At 38.2% G+C, this 19,571-nt stretch overlaps 1 protein-coding gene across 1 annotated transcript in view; it reads left to right on the top strand.

Annotated features, from left to right (window-relative positions):
- Positions 1–19,571, top strand: part of LOC127570961 (collagen alpha-1(XXVIII) chain-like) — a 123,566-nt gene that overhangs the window by 100,395 nt on the left and 3,600 nt on the right. Inside the window, exons 19-27 of the mRNA XM_052016929.1 lie at positions 2,602–2,670; positions 2,813–2,881; positions 4,395–4,463; positions 6,295–6,363; positions 7,465–7,533; positions 9,246–9,314; positions 12,888–12,968; positions 13,066–13,101; positions 17,534–17,570. Coding sequence (XP_051872889.1) covers positions 2,602–2,670; positions 2,813–2,881; positions 4,395–4,463; positions 6,295–6,363; positions 7,465–7,533; positions 9,246–9,314; positions 12,888–12,968; positions 13,066–13,101; positions 17,534–17,570 — 568 coding nt within the window. The remainder of the gene's footprint in view (positions 1–2,601; positions 2,671–2,812; positions 2,882–4,394; positions 4,464–6,294; positions 6,364–7,464; positions 7,534–9,245; positions 9,315–12,887; positions 12,969–13,065; positions 13,102–17,533; positions 17,571–19,571) is intronic.

Raw genomic sequence — 19,571 nt, 5'->3', positions numbered from 1 at the left:
AATGAAACAGGATGCTCCTCACAAGGGAAGTCCTTGGAGAAAGTGCTCAGTTCTGAATGGGCACTTCTGATGCTTACTGTCATACTTTGGACTACTGTGACATTGAATGAACCAAGTGTTTTCTGGGCTTCTTCAGTGCAGTTAGAAAAGTTATGTAATAGGAGGATTTTGGTCAATACCAGACAGATTAAGGCCAAAGCAGAAAAATATGCAAATGCAAAGTGCTTGAAACACAGTTTCAGGCTGTCAAAACAAATTCGTACACCTGAAATATCAAATTGTCCCACCTCGTAAGATACTGACAAACTTGTTATGTATCATCTGCATTTTATATTTATCTACCAGACGGAACTTCCTGGAACTAATGACATATAATAGGTTAAGATCACATCAGGGCCTGAGTGTTTTTTCTAACTGGTGCTTCAATGTGATATTTTCAGTGCTGCTATGTTCCCGACTGAAAAGCTGCCATGAGATTGTGTCAGGAGTGGTACTCTGGACTACTGAGACCAAAAGAATTGAAAGAGCTTGTTAGAATTGGAGATGATGTTGTCCAGAAGGTTCTTCAGAAGTCAAGAATGAGGCACAGATCTTAGGGTTGCAGCCGTTTTATTAGATGTTCATCATAGTACAGGTCAGACAGGGTCAGCCTGTACCAGCAAGCAAGGCAAGTAAAGAAATAAAAAAGGAACATGACCACATGCTCTCCTTTTATACTGCAAAGTGGTCTAAACCGGTTTAGATAAAGAAAACCTGAACAGGTACTGACTGAGTCACGCTTCAGCTTTGCAGACAAAGAAACTAATAAGTGTAGAACCAAGTATACTACAAGTTACTAAAAGTTCACAGACAGATGGGTGATTATACAATCATATAAGCAAACGTAAAGAAGGCTAAAACTACAAGGAAAAACACAATAAAAACAACAATCTGGACCCTAATCCAACAAGCTTAAACCCAGACTTTTGTGATTTAGATGTGAGAGTATCACCAACTGGGTCAAATCAAATTAAGGATAGCCTGCGCAAAAATGATCAAGAAAATTACTAGTTGTTCTATTGAAGAAGTTAGAATTTTTGACTTCTGCTTAAATTTTTATCCAGAGACAGACTTCGTATTTAGAGGGGTCAAAGGGTGAACAAAATAGGACATTGCTCTGACTAACGAAACATAGAATTTGCATCTGAATTTTATTTTCCCCAGAAATGGTAAGAAATTATTTTGTTACCAATATAATTGCACAGCTAATAATGATATTATCAGCGATCTAACTATAATTACAGTACTAAAAATTAGTATTGTATCATACCATTGACCCATATGCTGCTTTGTCATCCCAGATCAGCAAGAAAATCTCTACAGACATTTGTCACAAACTCTATCCTAACAATTAATGTTGTTGGATTAACTTACTGATTCAAGATGATTTCTCACAATAAAACCAAGACTTCTTCCCTTACCAAATCCATGAATCTATCTTACTTTTATGCAGGCGTCTCTTTCTAACAAAAAAATAATGAATTGAGGTATATGTGCCCCTATATTCCATGGCGTTCAATGGTAAATTAGTTGAAAAGGATCATTCAGCTCAGTGATAAAATATGGACCATGTTCGAACTCTTATGCTCATCTCTTTGGCATAGTCAATATTTATTGATGTTGTAAAAACTGAGAACTGGGTAAAGAGTAAGAATTCACATTTATGTAGCACCTTTCATATCATAATAATCAATAAATTACTATCGAAAAACATTTACTATTGAGATGTAAGCAAATGTAGCTATCAATTTGCACATAATAGGGTTCCACAATTAGTAATAGAATGAAAGACCAGATAAAGACCAGACCGATTTACTAAAATCTTTCATAAATTCTTGACATTCCGCCAAGAAGGCAGATGTATTGTCTCAGGGTGTTTTTTTTTGTAGTAGGAGTCTTAATAGTACACTTGGGTATCAAATTAGTATAAGTGTTCAGATACCCGAGCAGCGCTTACTTCACAACTTACTGGTGCTATCAAAAGTAATGCATTTGTTGTTAGATATACTGAGGGTATGAAAGTAACCATATGAAAGCAGGTTCTGCCCTGGGCCTTGGCTTAAACCCATAATTTTTTGCTGCCACAGCATTATGCATCGCAGCATTGATTCAGTAAAAGAAAATAAAGCTTTGCATATTTCTTGACTCATTCACCCTGTATTCCTTTTGTTCTTCCATTATTTCTGAAGACAGCAGCTGGCTAGACAGATAATTCACCAGTTGGTTGCAGCGCATTCAATTTTTTCTACTGCTATGATCAAATACTGCAAAAGAAGCTAGCAAATAGATGATTGGCAGTGCTGAAACAATTCTGTTTACGATAACAATTTAATTAAAATTAATTTGTGGGACAAATAACTTTGAAGTATAAGAATAAAGTGTTTTATGTATGGATATACATTCTTAATAAGTGGTTTCTATATCTATAGTTATGTGTTTTGTAGTTAGAGGATTTTAATCTTATCTGCAGTAATTGTAATATCTGCCCAGAGAATCGCACATTTTGATAAGCAAACTATTTTCTTTGAAAATTATTGCAAACTTAACCTGCTTTTGTTGCAGGGGGACCGAGGGCCACCAGGACCACAAGGTCCTATTGGGCACCCAGGAGTTGGAATAATAGGACCCAAGGTAATGGATACAGTCACAAAAACTAATAGGTCTGAAGATTACATATCCTTGATTTTTGATTTAATTTTTACTTTTAAAATCATCTCTGGTAACATCTTTTAAAATTGGGGTACATTTCAACTCTTCATTGTATCTATTTTAGGGACATCGTGGAGATCCTGGATTACCTGGACCAGCTGGAGCCAAAGGAGATGGTTATCCTGGCCCTCAGGCAAGTAGTAGCTTTAATGAAATACTTTCTTTAACTTTTGCAGAATTATCACAAACAAACAACTGTATGACATACAGTACATACTGAAGAGTCCCCAGCCTCAAATCAGAAATGAATTCATTACTTTCAATTTTCTGGTTTGCAAGTCATGATGTCTCCATTTATGCACCCACTTATTTGGTTCCAAAATGCCATTGACTGTGCCACTTTTCAGATCTGGGATGATTCAGGAATGAGTAACAAGATTGAAGAGGGAGATTGGGAAGAAACAGTACTGCTGAAACTGATTGATGGAATGTGTTAATACTGTTAGTCACGAGTTCAAAATACATGCACTTACAAATTCAATAAAATTCCCTGACAGTCTTTAAGATGGCCTTCTGTCAAGCTTAGTAGGTTAATATTTGATGAGAATTGCTACTTTAAAAAGGTTTCCAAAATTGGAGTCAAAGCAATTGTTTTTAATTGATCCTCAACATGGGATTTTCCTAATAATCTTCCTCAGGATGTGACATCATCCCCAGATGCTCTTGGAAAGGTAAAGATACTTCTTTGCTTGTAGTGGAGGTTCTCCCACAATGGTAACATAGAGAGAGCATGCCAATATATGTCAAAGTCAGGACAGTGTGTCCCATGGATGCCGTGGTATCCCTATGCCTTGCCACATTTTTCCTTCCAACTGGTGAAACACCCGAGTTTGAGAGGTATTGTCACAAAAAATATGATCTGCCTCTCCTCCATTTTTCTGCAGAAGATACACGTGGCAATCACAATAGTACAAGTTGTGAGGGAGATGTATGTTTAGGTTTGGCAAAGATGTTGATCAGAAGCTGACTGTTTCTCCAAAAGGATGAAATGTCTGCACCAAGGTTAGTCAATGGTAGTTTGATGCATCTGCTGGAAACCTGCATGAATAATTTTAAAAGGTTACCCAGTAAAGCAAGCAAATCATCCTAATACTTTTGGTAAAGAAAACAAATCATGACCGTCTGTCAGATAAATTGTAATTAACCTATTTGCTTTAAACTTAACCACACAAATCTTCAAAAATGTCTGGAAATTCATAACTGGTTTGTTGCACTAAGCATGTGGTATGGTAGCAGCAGTGTGTTGAATTCCACTTCTGAAATTCAGTTCCATTGCACAAAGTTTGGAAATGGAGTGCATTATGAATATGCTATGAAAGAGCATGTTTTGTGCTACTAATTGGGTACGAAGTTCTGTTCCTTGAATTCTCTGGTACACAAATCCACCATGGTAGAAAGGCTATTTTAAAATGACTATTGATCTCTTTCCACTTAATCTGCCAGTAATGTTGAAATGTTTGTAATTTAGATTAAAAGCAAGCTTCTGTGTGCTTTCTCTGATTTCACTCCCAAATTATGAATTAGGCAATATTTTAACCTCCTTGATTTCTGCAGCCATTGAATACAATAGTCATGTAATAATTTATTTGCCTAAATTCTTTTAGCATTTCTATGAGCACCAAAATATTTATACCATTTTAATTTAGGGTGTAACAGGACTGCCAGGTCCACGTGGTGACCCAGGAGAAGATGGTAAAGGATTTCCCGGACCAAAGGTAAATCTGCATTTATGCTTTTCAAGTTCAGAAACAAACATTTGACATTTTGCCATCCACAATAGGATGGTAATGGGACATGGGTGGGTTTGAGGAGGAGTAAGTAGTAATAGCAAACCGTTGCTACCAGTTGCTGTCCAAAAAAATCATTTGAGCTGTGGTCATAATCTGAAGTTGCTGAATACAGTGTTGGAAGGATAGGAATTGCCTCATCAAAAGAGAAGTCTTGTTACTTGAGCTTATATTGAGCTTCAGGAGTCTTGTATCAAAGAGATCAGAATGGGAGTAGAACAGAGGATCAAGGTCAGGTCGGGGGTGCAGAATTAATTCTTGTCCTGATGGAGTATTTGTTGTTCTACAAATGGCTTCACCGTACATAATCTAAGGAGAAATAAAGGTTAACTGATCATTGATGGAAGTATGCATGTGCCTGGAATAATCAGTCTTGCCCTTAATACTCAAAACTTTTGTGAAATTTAGTGCTGTAGCTCATAAATTACATCTTTTTGTTCTTTTTTTAAGCATACTTACTAGAGCATAGCTGCACCAGACTGTCAATGAAAATGAAAGATGTGAGATGTAGAACAGCAGCTGAATCAATATTGACCATTTTGTGTGTTGAGTAGGAACAGAAGAGCCTCCCAAATTACTCAAGGCGTGTTCCTCTGTGATCACCTTTCCTTAATCCGTGATCATCTGCAGTGTTAGAATGACAAGTCCTGACGTAGAATCTCGACCCGAAATGTCGACTACACCTTTGCCTCCACAGATGTTGCCTGACCCACTGAGTTCCTTCAGCAGCTTGTTTTTTAGTCCAGATCCTAGCATCTGCAGTCTCTTGTGTCTTCATTAGAATATTGTGTCAGAATACCAACCCTGCAGAGTCTCGAGACTCAAATACCTCAATCAAATAGATGATTTAACGTGAAAGTATCACACATTTATCAGAAAGTCTTATTTATGAGAAATAAATAACTTGCATTTATTTAGAGCTTTTCACAAATTAAGGATGTGACAAAATGTTTTTCAACCTTTGAAGTGTTGCCGCTGTTTTAATGCAGGAAAAACAACAGTTTGGGAAGTGCAATAACAACAAGATGCTGGAGGAACTCAACAGGCCAGGCAACATCTGTGGAGAAAAACAGATGATCAATGTTTCGGGTCAGGACCCATCTTTAGGATGGTCCTGAAGAACGGTCCTGACCTGAAATATTGACCATCTGTTTTTCTCCACAGATGCTGCCTGGCCTGCTGAGTTCCTCCAGCATCTTGTTGTTTTTTCATCTAAATTCCAGCATTTGCAGTCCTTTGTTTCTCTAGTTTGGGAAGTGCAAACTCCTGGAAAGAACAGTATGTATATCACCAGATGTTTTCTAATGATTTTTTAAGTGATAAATGTTATCCAGGAAAATGTGTAGAACTGGCCTATAAAGACATTTACTGATATCCTCACCTCTATTTCTTAATATAATGTCATTTGGGGGGAGAGGAAGGTGACACAGTGGTGCTGCAGGTAGAGCAGCTGTCTCACAGGTCCAGTGACTTGGGTCAATTCTGACTCCCACTGTGGAGTTTGTACGTTCTCCCTGTTACTGCATGGATTTTCTCCCACATCCTAAAGATATACTGCTTAATAGATTAATTGGTTAATGTAAGTTGCTCCTAATATATGGATAAATCAAGGGCGTGTTAATGACTGTGTGTGACAGAATAAGCATAGGGAAATATGTGGACAATGGGAATGCTCTGAAAGCTGGCAGAGACTCAGTGGGCTGAATGGCTTCATTCTATGTTGTCAGAAAATAATATAAAATAAAACACATTTTTTCAGGGTGAACCTGGCCCTCCAGGACTACCAGGCCCAACTGGACTTCCAGGAATAGGATACCCTGGTCAAAAGGTTAGTATTGATAACCAAAACATAACACTGACATATCTAAATGGTTGTAACTCTGTTACTCATTTACATCTTTCCTAAACTAATGTTTAGTGGATGCATGTTGGAAATTATCAGCCAGCTGCTAACATACCAATGCAGCAATATATGATCAAAAATAGATTTAACCTGAAGTAAATCATGTTTGCAACCACCTCTGGGTCAAATCAAGATTGTGAGATTTGAGAGGAAACACCCAAGCAGGTTGAGTTTTGAACAAGTTGAAATTTAAATAGGTTTGCCGCTCTCAAAACTAGTATAATTTCTGCAAAATTCTTCTTGATTGTTAAGGTTATTCAGGCACCGTTGAGCTTGGTGATAAAATAACTGAAATAGAAACTTTGGTATAGAGTTTCCACTGTGGAGTAAGAAATTTTGTTCAAAAGTGTGCTTGCTTTTGGAATTAATACGGTTATTCCAATTTCTGTTCATACTTGTTTACGTAATCAAACATATGGTGGAATTAGGACGTTTTTGAAAGGGAACAGTATATTCCTTTCATATTTAATGGTGGCAACCTGCTAAAAATGCAGCTGAAAATAGATTTATAACAAAAATATGAAATTAAGATTTAGTCATCTTCTACTTAATGGTAAATAACTGAAAAATTACTTGGAAAAACTATACAGAGTCATTTACTCATTTTATTGGTCTAAGTTTATGAGTTTTTTTTAATATTTAAAGGCTTTTAATAGGTACCCTTTTACCAAACAAAAACTTAATATAAGAGAATCCTTGAAGGCCTGCAAACGGGCACAATCAATGTAAACTCTCACTTTTTTTTCTCCTGGGGACATGGCTGGCTAGGATAATTTCTGGAATGATTTTTTGAACCATTATAAGAGCTCACTGATATTCTACTTTGAATGTCTTTGGCACTGATTTGGAATGAAAATGCTACACAAGATGAAGCTCTCCCACTTGTCTGTATCGATACAAGAGCAATGTAAACTCAAAAGTCAAGAGGTTAAGATGTATTGCATCAAAGTTGACCAGAAAATCTCTCATAGCCCAAGGAAAAATGTTATTTTAATTGACTTTGTTGTCTGTTTATACATTATGTAGGGTTCTATGGGAAGAATGGGTTTACCTGGCCCAAAAGGGCCTCAAGGAGAAGGCATACAAGGACCAAAGGTAATGAAACTGAGCAATTAAGCAGCGTCTTTAAACCCTCATCAAATCCTGATCTATCACCATCCTGAAACTGGGCCTTCTAAGCCCAGGGGTGTTTGAGCTTGTCTTTCAAGGTCTGCATGCCACAGCCTTCCACCAGCTGCTAGACTAGCATTGCAGGGGAACATTGGCGGCACAAGAAAGGTAGGTGCCACAGGAATGCACAAGAAGGATTAGTTAATATATGAAGGAATTTTGGCATTATTTGCTCTATAAGTTTGGTTTGTTTTTTTTTTAACTGGCTTTTAGTTTTGGCCAAGTGAATACTATGATAGTGACAGTAAGAGATGGGTCTGCTGGATTGGAGTTGTACTTATCAGTAGCATAATTGTTTTTGGAAAGGCCCCAACCAGAAGTACTCTTTAATTGCACCTACCAGGTTCCTCTGTCTCTTCCTTCACCTTCACTTCCCAGACACCAGCTGGACATTGAGGGAGGAGTAACCCTTATGATTGTGGTACATCTTTTTGACAGACCTACAATTAACCACAGGCTGTCGCTTGGGGAAGCCAAACTATCGGCTTTTTATTCCTATCAAAGACATTGCCTTGTTCTCAGCATCCTCCCCCTTTCAGCAAATTATAGCATGTTGGTTTCTCATTTTCCAGTTTTGATAAAGAATGCTTGATCCAATATGTTGACCCTGTTTCTCTCCCCACCTATGGCATTTGTTCTGCTGAGCATTTTCTGTTCCTGTTTTGGATTTCCAGCATCTCCAGTTTTGTGCTCAAACTGTTTGCTTAGCCTACTGTTCTCTCGCAAGAGAGATTAAATTTATTCAGGTCTCTTAAAACAAAGTGTGTAGGTGATCTCCCTTATGCAACAGTGGACAGTAAGATATTGAAAATAATTCCAATGCCAGATGGAAAGAACCTGACACATTAATGTTCATGACTGTGGTGATCTTGACAATCACAGAGCAGTTCTTGATCTGTCCTGAGTTTAGAGTAATGGCTAGATCCTGGACATGTTTCAATGGGCTTCTCCTTCCTGAAAAATAGACATCACTGAGCTGCAACTCCTTAAGTCTCTGTATGGCTTCCATCTGATCAGGTGCCCCCTATCTTCTTCCCCACTTTCCCACCATAAAGTTGCTGTCTAAGTGGAACGTTTACTAATCTATGGGACCAATTGTTCTATCAGGAAGCTTGAAGTCAAGTAAAAATACTTCAACATCTGAAAGTTCCTGCAGACTTTTTAAAACAATTGTTGCAAGCACAGAATAATTGAAGAAGCATAGCCAGAATCTGTAGAAAGTAACCAGCAAACAACCTGCAAATAGTTGCTTATCCTTTTGAATATCAGTAATAAGGGGATGGAAGGTGGGGGTGCAGGTGTGGGGGGAGGTCTTCCCTGCTGCTGAAGAAGTGCTAGTCAAAGGACTGAGCTCCAAGTTAGTACAGCGTTAACAAGGCTGATATCAAATCAAGATTTCACACTGATTGAAGCCATGATCTACTCTGCACACTCCCAGCCAGTGTTAGTATCACATATGTGAATACCTTTGTACAGATATCAATCACCAAATTTTAACAAATTGTCCACCCATATTAACTATGCAATGGGTGCTATGGAGCTGAATTTATCAATTAAATATTTAGGTCTCTATGTTATTATCAGGAACATAAAGCTACCTAATATCAGCATATAATAAATTAATTTTTCCTCTGCAGGGAGCACCAGGATCCCCAGGTTTGATGGGTCCTAGAGGGCCAGCAGGGGAAGGTATACCAGGACAAAAGGTAAATAAAACAGTTTGCCACTTTCAATATTATTCATAAGAATGTTTACTCATTTATCTGAAACATTAATGCCATCTGAGTCACATTTTGTTTGTTGCTACAAGATCTATTACAATTTATAGATACACCTTAAACCAGTATGGAAGGCTGTGCTATTCTCATTCTGTAAATTATTAACCTACATAATGCCTATCTGAGTATATGAACAGGAATAAAACATTCAACTCCTAAAGCTGTTTCATCATTCAATTAGATTAGCAATGCACTGCATCTTAACTTTAAGTTCTTCAAACCCTTAATACCCTCACCTACCGAATATTGAAAGGCCTGGATAGAGTGGACGTGCAGAGGATGTTTCCAGTAGAGGGGGAGTCTAGAACCAGAGGGCACAGCCTCAGAATGGAAGGACGTTCCTTTACAGCAGAGATGAGGAGAAATTTCTTTATCCAGAGGGTGGTGAATCTGTAGAAGTCATTACCACAGACAGCTGTGGAGGCCAAGTCATTGGGTATATTTAAAGCAGAGGTTGATAGATTCTTGATTAGTAAGGGCATCAAAGGTTATGGGGAGAAGGCAGGAGAATGGGGTTGAGAGGGAAAAATAAATCAGCCATGACTGAATGGCAGAGCAGACTCGATGGGCCAAATGGCCTTATTCTGCTCCTGTGTCTTATGGCCAAATGGCCTAGTTCTGCTCCTATGTCTTATGGTCTTGATACACTTGCCTAACTTAAATCTATCAACAAACAATCTGAGGAACTCAGCAGGTCAAGCAGCATCTGGGGAGGGTGGGGGAGGGGAGGAATTGTCGACATTTTGCGTCAAAACCAGATTCCAGCATCTGAAGTTTCTTGTGTTCTCATAAATCTATCGATCTGAGTTTTGCAGTTTTCAGCTAATTCAACTTCAGTAGTGGATACAGTTCCAGAATTCCACTGTAGTTTGACAAAGTCATTTTAAAAATAACTTCTACCTTAATTTTAAGGTCTTTCAGTTTTTCTCCAAACTGTCAACTATTTTAAAACATCAATTATGACATCCTTTGACCTTCAATTCCTATGTTAATATAAGCCTAGTCTCCGCAATCTGTTCTCATCATTTAACCCGAGGTGAATTTATACCACGCCCAACTCAGGAGTAATGTATTTTTAAAGAGATGTGGTATGGAAAATTGAACAGAATATTCAAAACATCTTCACATAAAGTTCTGCTTTGAGATAAAATCAATTATTTCATTTATCTTTAGTTTTTTTTAATTTTACCCTGACCTTGAGCTTTGAGTGACTTCTGTACTCAATAAACCTGTCTGCTTCTGCACATTTCCACAATTTTAATTGGCTCATTTTTGACCATTCACCCATACTATCTAAATTGTTTTTTTCAACATCCTCGTCCTTTATCTAAGTCTTTTGTAAATAGAAATCTCTGGGGGACACCACTGGTCACATTTAACAAAAAATAAACAAAAGGAGAAGTAAAACTGTAAACTCCAAGGTGCTGTGTGATGGCACACTAACTCTAATACTTCTTTGAGCAGCTTTGTGACATAAGTGGTGTCAGCCTTGCCTCAGCGCTATTGCTGCAAACACTGAATTAGAAGGTCATTTCCAGTGACCTTAAATACATAATCCACTCTGAAGGAGCACTGTGGCATTGGTGGTGATGTCTATAGGATGAGAAGATCAATTGTCTCCCTTCCTAGATGGATGTAAATAACTTCATGCCACTTTTATGAAAAAAACAGTTGGATTGACTGACATCCTGGCTAATGTATTTTCATTATCCACTGCTATTTAAGCAGATTTTCTGACCGTTAATCAAATTTTGTGTGTGAGAACTGACTGTGGACAGATGGATGCCACATTTTCTGTACTACAGTAGTATTTCGGGAGTAATTCAAACCCTCACACTTCAAAAGCTGAGCCCACCCAACTCAACCTGCCCTCTCCCTGTTTCATAAAAATAGAAATACTGGTTGATCAACTCATTTTCAGCAAACAGGGAACTCATTTAATTATTTCAATGAGGTCGCATGCCTCAGGTATTTTCTCCATTGCAGCTCAAACATCGTTTAGACAATTTTTCTGGGCCTTGGAAAACAAAGCAACTAAAATCCTAGATCTTAATCCCATTCACCCCAACCCATCAGTGCTCAACCAGCCCCACACAACACCACCCGAATTATGCTCAAGGATGCACTGCCTATAAGAGTGCTAGAAGCTGTTCAATAACCTACAACATTCAATAGAATAAATACTTGCATGGAACTAATTTGCAGGGAAAGGGAAGAGAAACAAAGTGAAATGAAGAACTCTTTCAAAGACCTGACACAAGGCAGCCAAGTGACTGCTATATCATTCTTTGATTCTCTTAAACTATTCCTTCTATTCTCTTTGGAGTTCTAAGGCAACCCTTAGCTAATGGCAGCTGGTGCCTCAAATAGAGGAGAGAGCACAGAAATAAGGCATTTAAATGTTAAAATATTTTTCATTATGAAAGGAATTAAGAAGCTATCATTTTTATTGATGGATATAAAGGATTACAGGCACTGATAGTTTTACATTAAATGTAATGGTACCACAATTGCAGGAATAATTGTCGTAACACATTTTATTTCACTGTGATATGATTAAGAGCATTGCATTGAGTTTTTTTAATCCCAATGCTTTAATCCATTTCATTCAGGTCATTTTCTAGTAATTTCATTGATCAATACTACCATTATCCTCCTAGTGATATGATTGCACTACAGGATCATTAGTGTTAGTAATTATATGATTAACGTGATTCAGTGCATACCATTCCACTCAAAGTCTGACTTCTCTTATTATAGTCTTTTAGATCTACTGATTTCTATAGGCCCAGTTATAGTCAGTGCCCTTGCACTCCAACCTGTTTCATTTCTCAGACCCAACTCACAATACCAACTGTATGTGCCATACGTTCTATGTCAAACCTACACCCGGAGGGGTATATGTTTCTCTGAACTTGGCGGACCTCACCAATGGGTTCCACCTTTTCCAACCTCAGCACTCAACCACTATTCATGCTTGAAAAATACCTCGAACTTCAAAATAAAGACAAAGCAGAGAAAAGACCAGCCATGTCCACACTCACCAAAATGCATTGCTTTATTTCCTTATTTAGCCTGGGTGAAATATCCTTTTATTTTCCCCAGCACTTTCACATTGAATGCTCTGTGAAGTTTGTGTGCATTATTTTGGGGACAAAGGCATTTTTTGAGGGCCCAGAAAAATAGTGTTATCTGGGGAAACTGCAGTTCCTTTCAGGGAACACAAACTGGAGTCAGTGCATGAAATGTGCTTAAGTATCCATGACCAGCCTAGATTCAGTTATCGTGTTTTTAGAAATCATAAAAAAACAAAATGCGTCAAAAGTGAAACAAAATAGAAAATGCTGGAAATATTCAACATTGAGTCATAGAAAAAGATCAACATTTAATTTGGCCTCAGCCAGATCTGAAGACATTATATTTGTACACTGTGAATTAATCGAACATTTACATTTGCCTTTTGGTAGAGATGCATTTGATAGTAACACTTTCTTCTTATAGGGAGATCGTGGATATAAAGGTGAAAGAGGGAGTAAAGGAAACAAAGGTGATGAAGGAATCCCTGGCATTAGAGGCGATCCAGTAAGATACTTATTTCCAGATAAAATTGCCCAGTTTGATTTAGTGAAAAAATATTTAGAATGAACTGGAAATGAAGCCTTGTATTTTCTAAATATAGGGAAAGAATGGAGAGAAGGGTGAACCTGGTTTCACAGTAAGTATCAAAACAGACTTTTTACTCAGTCTCTTTTAAGGAGCACCATATTGAGTGTGGACAGGACTGAGAGAATTTGTTGTTTCACTATAGTAACAAGCTTAATTTCCACAGGGTTCATCAATTCCCCATCAATTTAAGCAGAAGAGTGGCTGCTACCCCTGAGAAAAGGCATAATTGCCCTTTTTTAGACATTTATACCTTCAGGATTTGCATCAAGGTTACCGAAATTAGGTGAACCCCTGGAACCTCCTCCCATTTTTATTACATTCTCAAACGATTATTTGTAAGGGTATGTCTGAATGTTGTGCAAAAGCACTGACTATTTAATTTCTTGAAAATTTGGTGATTATGGATGATTCTCATTATTTCATTCTAAGCAAGAAATAACAATAGTAAATTAGGGACGATCTTGGTGGATTCCACCCTGATTAAATATTTTATACTTTGATCTTTCAGCTATATTAGAATTGTATGCCTATGTAGTGGAAATTTGGCAACCTAGTGAGTGAAACTTGGGAATGAAATGAAACAAGAAATCTTAAGCTGTGTTGATTTCACAAATTGCAGCTGCTACAAAATCCTATTTTTAAAGTTAATTTTTCAAATGATTTATTGTTAGCAACGCACCAGCTGGTCTGTTGTACCTTCATCAACACCAAGACTTTAGCCACTCTTTGCCCATTGATTTTGACATGTGAGTTTACAGCAGCTTGTTATACAGTTTGCTCTATAGGTACTTTTTCGAACCAAAAATCTGCCATAATGTTGATTCAAACAAAAATTAATGTAATAATGATTAAGGATTTAATATACATCAATGAGATGTATGTGTGTGGTATATGATAGCATCTTGTATTCAAACCAATATCTGATAGGATGCACATGGGAGACTGAATTGCTACTGTACACTTCCTGTTCAGCCAGAACCAGGGGTATGCTGCGGAGTTTATATCTGATCACTTTTTGAGGAGCACTTTAAACAAATACACAATATGCACATTCAAAATAATGTCCTCACAAAGCAAGTAATGATCGCCCCCATATCACCCCATCTCCCATACCACATGCATGCAAGTGAACAGGCACTAAGGACTGTTTAACATTTCTTTATTGGTAAGGACTCTTGAAAAGGTAGCAAACATGTGTCTTTTAAATGAGGCCCAAGAATTAAAGTACGCTGGTCCTGAGTCTTGGGTCAGGGAATGCATTCTAATCTGACCCCTATGCCATGCTTTGCTCAATCTGATCTGTGTGGTGGCACGGCATTCATTCTGTGTTTGCTCTGATTTTGTGATGGGAACTATTGATGATGTCAAAGATGTGTTTGGAGAGGATATCCCTTATCACTAAATAGGCACAAATAGAGATACGACAGAGGGCTAACAAAGATTGTAGGCCATTCTGGTACAGTTCGGAAACTAGGCCTGACTGATCACAAATGAGCTGTATGTTGAATAACAGGTATTCCTTGATGTTAGGAAAGAGAGAAACACCTTGTGTCAAGGAACATTGCCCCAGGATTTCTGGTGCATCCTTCAGTTAGCTTAATTGGACCTGCTGCTGGAATAAATTCAGATCAAGTTAAGGCTGCAACCTTGGACTTACAAAATCATTTTCATCTCAATGCACTCAATCACTGTGAACTGTAAAAAGATAACTGTACGATTTTCATATGATCTCTAATTAAAAGATAGTTCATCACCTCTGGAAAAGTTGATTATTAACCTGATGACAAAAATGCCAAGCTAGTGCTGTGGAATATGCAGGGTAATATACAGCACCACAGACATAGGGAAATTTGCAGTGTGCAAAGATATGCTGCTGTTCTGTTTTGCTCTGACCTTTGGGCAATTAGTGCAGATGTTTCTTCTGCAGTGGAGGGCATTTTACACCCACCTGATTCAGCAGTGTGTAGCAAACTGGGAGCTCTTTTTAATCTCATTATTGAAGTATAGGGACCTCTTTTTTTTTAACCTCTGTCAGGTTGAGATCAGAACAATTCAATCTGAAGAGCACTGTGTAATGAACTGACCTGTACGATCAGTATGCAAGACAAGCTTTTCACTGTACCTCAGTACAAGCGACAATAATAAACCAATAACAATACCATGGGTAGGATCTCCCATTGAGTGGTTGCTTCCTTCTTCCTTTTTTCTCAGTTATACCTGCTCTTTGCAGCTCCCTCATTGCTCTCCTTCCTCCAAAGATTGATCTATCATATAGTGCCAACAAAAGTCATTCTTAGAACTCCACAAGTTGGCAATGGAACAGAGGATATATTCAAAAAGGTGAGCTCAGAAACTTACCAGGTTCATAAATGGAAAACTGCAATTGAACTATATGGAGAAGTTGTCTTGTGTGTGAGTGACCACAATGCAAGCTCTACTTTTTAGTATTCCCAGGGACTGAATCTTAGAGGACAATGCTATTTCAGGCAAGGAGTGTGGTCTCCCAACTCCCACTAAATTAACGTGGTGGACTTTCATTAGGTGCTGTCTCAATTATGCTAATTACAATGTTCTGAAAATCCAGAGACGAAAACTGACAAAACTGCCCAGAAATTCAGTTTTACTCTAAACATGCTAACTGGTGCTGCGAAAGCACCAGTGCCCATTCAGTTAACCTACAAATAACATGAAAGGGGTCAAGAAAAAATGTTAGTGTGGTTTACATTAGAAAGCAGCACCGAGACAGGAATGGTACAGTTGGCAACACATTATCCTGTTTTACACTGTCGCTGACACTTGGCTGTGCACCAGTCAGAAAAGGGCATCAGATCTTAAAGGCACACTCCACATTACAGCCAGACATTATGGCCGCTGATGAGTAAAGAGAGGCTGCAAGAGAAGGGAAGAGAGCTCCCATTTCACACAGAGGGACATAGAAGCCCACGTAAAAGACTGATACCAGTAGTGTGTCAGGAGAGGCCAGATCACTTGAGGCCAGAAAAGCCTTGAAGGAGGTGATTGCAGTGCTTTAAAGATTTCATGACTTCACAAGACATTAAAGATGAATTCTACACCGTTATAAATACACCAACTCCTTGTTTTTACTTACTAAAATCAGATTTGCATACTGGGAGGTTGCCATGTATTACTGAGAGTGTTCCTCCAGAGCCCTTTATGTGGTGTAGGTGAATGCTGTTTGCCATGAAATGGATTGCATTTAATGTGTGAGCCTGCAAATGCATTGTTCATCAGAGAAGTCTAGGTGGAATGTATGGTCTCTGCATACTCTCTGAGAGTGGGATCTTTGCTAATGTTTCCTGCTTCAAGGTTTTGACCCCTCCACCACATATTTATAGTAATGCAACCTCCAGTTATGGAGTGCTGCCAGCAATGAAGCAGCCAAACAATGATGCTTAATATGCTCACTGTTGTTCAGTGAACTTTAAAAGGTATTTACATCACCTTTGTTCACATCTAAAGAAGCCCAGTCAAAAACCACGTCAGTGCAGTGCCCCTTTAAACAATGGAAGCAGCAGCAAAACAGTGCAATGATTCCTAGTTGTACTGTGAGTGAACAACCAAGATTACAGGTTGCAATCAAAAGCACCCGGCAAAGGTTAAAATAGGTTAGCATGACTAGCAACATCAGTAAGTATGTCTCTGACATAGGGCATACATCAGACACACCAATATAAATAGAGATTTGAATTCTACTTTGGCTCTGCTTCATCTGGAAATGATTGCTAGGCTGATCTGACCTGGGGAAAATTGTTTTTCTGAGCAATTAATGGACACAAATGGATCCAATTTCAAAAGGATTTTCTGTCACAATTTCTGTTTTGTCGTGCTTTGAGAGCAAAGTGTTCCAATGATGCAATCATTCGCAAAATCTGCCCTTTATAATTGCATCTCTTGTATTCCTGAGAACATGATATAAGAGTCCAGTTAATGTTATCCAGTTAAGTTAAAAATGTAATACTTCTATTGACATTGAATGAGAACTTTCAAGACCAAGATTTGTCTCAGACTGCTTCAGGAAACACCTTGTCATTTTTATTCACTCAGGACTAGAATTTAAATCCGCTAATAATGGTAGATGGAAGTCTCCCCCTTTTCTTTTAAACTCTAGTATAGAATGAATTTAAGTTGTGTTCCCAGTGGGATGTGTCAATAGCAAGAAAACTAACCTAACTAGTGTCTCAGCTTCTTAAAAACTGACATCTTGATATCTGCAATGCCTTGTCCTCAAAATGTATCAACATTAATGTCTATGAAAAGTGGAGTGTTTTCAGCTGTGGTTTGTTGGTGGGTGCACAGCCTTTGTGCAAACCCATAAAGGTAGTTTTTTTTATGGGTTTGCTCAAAGGTTGAACAGTACTGCATAATGAGCTAATTGCGTCTTGTTTAGAAGACAGTTTTACTGTGTGGCCTCAAGGTATCAAAAATGTAAAGACTATTTTATCTTTCCATCTTTTCTTTAGAGAGAGGAAATAATCAACTTGATTAGAATAATCTGTGGTAAGTACAAATGTATAAATTAACTCAATATGATCTAACAGGTACTTTTCAAAGCATTTGTTCATTTTCTACTTAAACCAATTGATTATAGATGGAAGAGGGCATTGTGTTCAGAAGAGACTGATTGAAGCATTCAGTTGTGTACAGTGCTAAGAATTTCAAAACCAACGAGTAGTGCTCTCTTTTCAGATGATTTTCACCGAGAGCATTGAGTGATTTATACTGCACCATTATCATGCTTGTCATCTTGACATCAAAGGTATACATGTTATAGCATTTAAGGATAAATACACAAAATCATTTCTCAAGCCACCCAACTTTCCCCATCGTGTCTGAGCTACACCAGAGCATAGCTAACGTTTGGTTCAACAAACGTCAGCTATTATTAAATTCAGAAAGTCTAGGAAGTGGTGTAAGAATCAAATTGATCTGTAATATTAAAATATCTTGATTAAACTAGAACACTTTGAGGATTTATCAGTGTTCATTTACAATGTTAACATTGAGATCCTGAGTGAAAAAGCAAATAATGTTCTGCCCACACATGATTACACATTTGCAGAGAGCGTCTCACAATAGTCTCCCACTACTTCCCAAAATCCAATGCATTATCAATTTGGCAAGTTCACTAAGACAGACCTATATCATCAACTACTTAGCTTACAATCACCTTTGTCGTTATTCATGGACAATCTCATAGTCAGTTTAAGGCTTCACAAAGCCAGTCAATAAGAATATAGCTATTTTTCTGATTGGATTTTTTTTAAACAAAGGGTCCAAAGGGTAATTAAGATAAATATGAAAATGGTGGCTGTTTATTTAGTTACCTTTCTTGTCATTAATTTGTTTTGTAAAAGAACAATCAGTTAGTATATTTAATAATTCAAATCCATAATATTACATTAAATCATTTACAGTGGGGTTTTGGGTTTATTTCTAACAAGTATAATAATTTTCTTAATGCCCTCTGCTTTTATTTTAATGTTCATTGTCAGTTCCAAAAGCAGAACCCATATCTTTTCAAGGTTGGCTACTAGTAGTCTGAAAGCAAAGATGGATTTTCCTGCATGCCCAAGTTATGCAAATAATAATTAATGCAAATTTTTCATCCAGGTCAACACATTACCTTTTCTCTTTAGTCCCATATCCACAGTGCTTCTGCTCAAATATTACATGAGTACTAAACATCTGTGATAACCTGGATTAAGCAGTTTAATTATTCCAAAAAAATAACAGAGCATTATCTCCTTTTACCCCAAAATCACTGGCTGCATGCCCACGTGCTACACCATATATTCCATTGTAGCTCAGAGTGCAGTCTTTGACTGGGAGTGCAGCTCCCTGCACTTGAGCATGGCCCAGTGTGGCACAAACAACGAGCTGGACTCTCAGAACCACATTGATGGCCACCAAGTCTCAGCATTCTCAAACCCACTGGCTGCCAAAGCTTTCACCAGGACAAGTAAATAAATGTCTTTTGTTAACAATTAGAAAGCTAAAAAATACACCATGCACTGAAAATTAAGGAAAAATAAAGATATGACTACTTATCTTTCCCGCTGGAGCTGACATCTGCCATGGATTTGAAAGGGGACTTCCCCATCTTTGCTGGCATGGCAAAGTTCGCTGCCTTGTTGGATTTCATGAAGAGTCCATGGGAATAGCACAGCAGCCAGCAGGGACTGGGCAGAAGTTGCCACTGCCAACTCAGGCCAGTGCTAGTGCTGGAAACCAGGACTTCCACAGAGTTACTGGGCAAGTCCAACATTAGTTTTGGCATTGTGGAGGAAATCTGGCCCACTGCTGCACCATAACCTCTGGAGACACCCACAACCCCCCCCCCCCCCCCCCCACTGACCCCACCCCCCAACCACACCACCACACCACGTGAATCTCTGATTACAATTCCTCACCACTAGCCTCCATTCCTCATCAATATGATAGTCCTTTATTGTGCCATCTGAATACAGGTCAGGTTTTACTTGTACACTGGTGACACCC

Source organism: Pristis pectinata, chromosome 5 (genome assembly GCF_009764475.1).
Source record: "Pristis pectinata isolate sPriPec2 chromosome 5, sPriPec2.1.pri, whole genome shotgun sequence".
Classification (NCBI taxonomy): domain Eukaryota; kingdom Metazoa; phylum Chordata; class Chondrichthyes; order Rhinopristiformes; family Pristidae; genus Pristis; species Pristis pectinata.
Note: the sequence above shows the minus strand (reverse complement) of the source record. Positions and strands in the feature narration are given on the sequence as shown.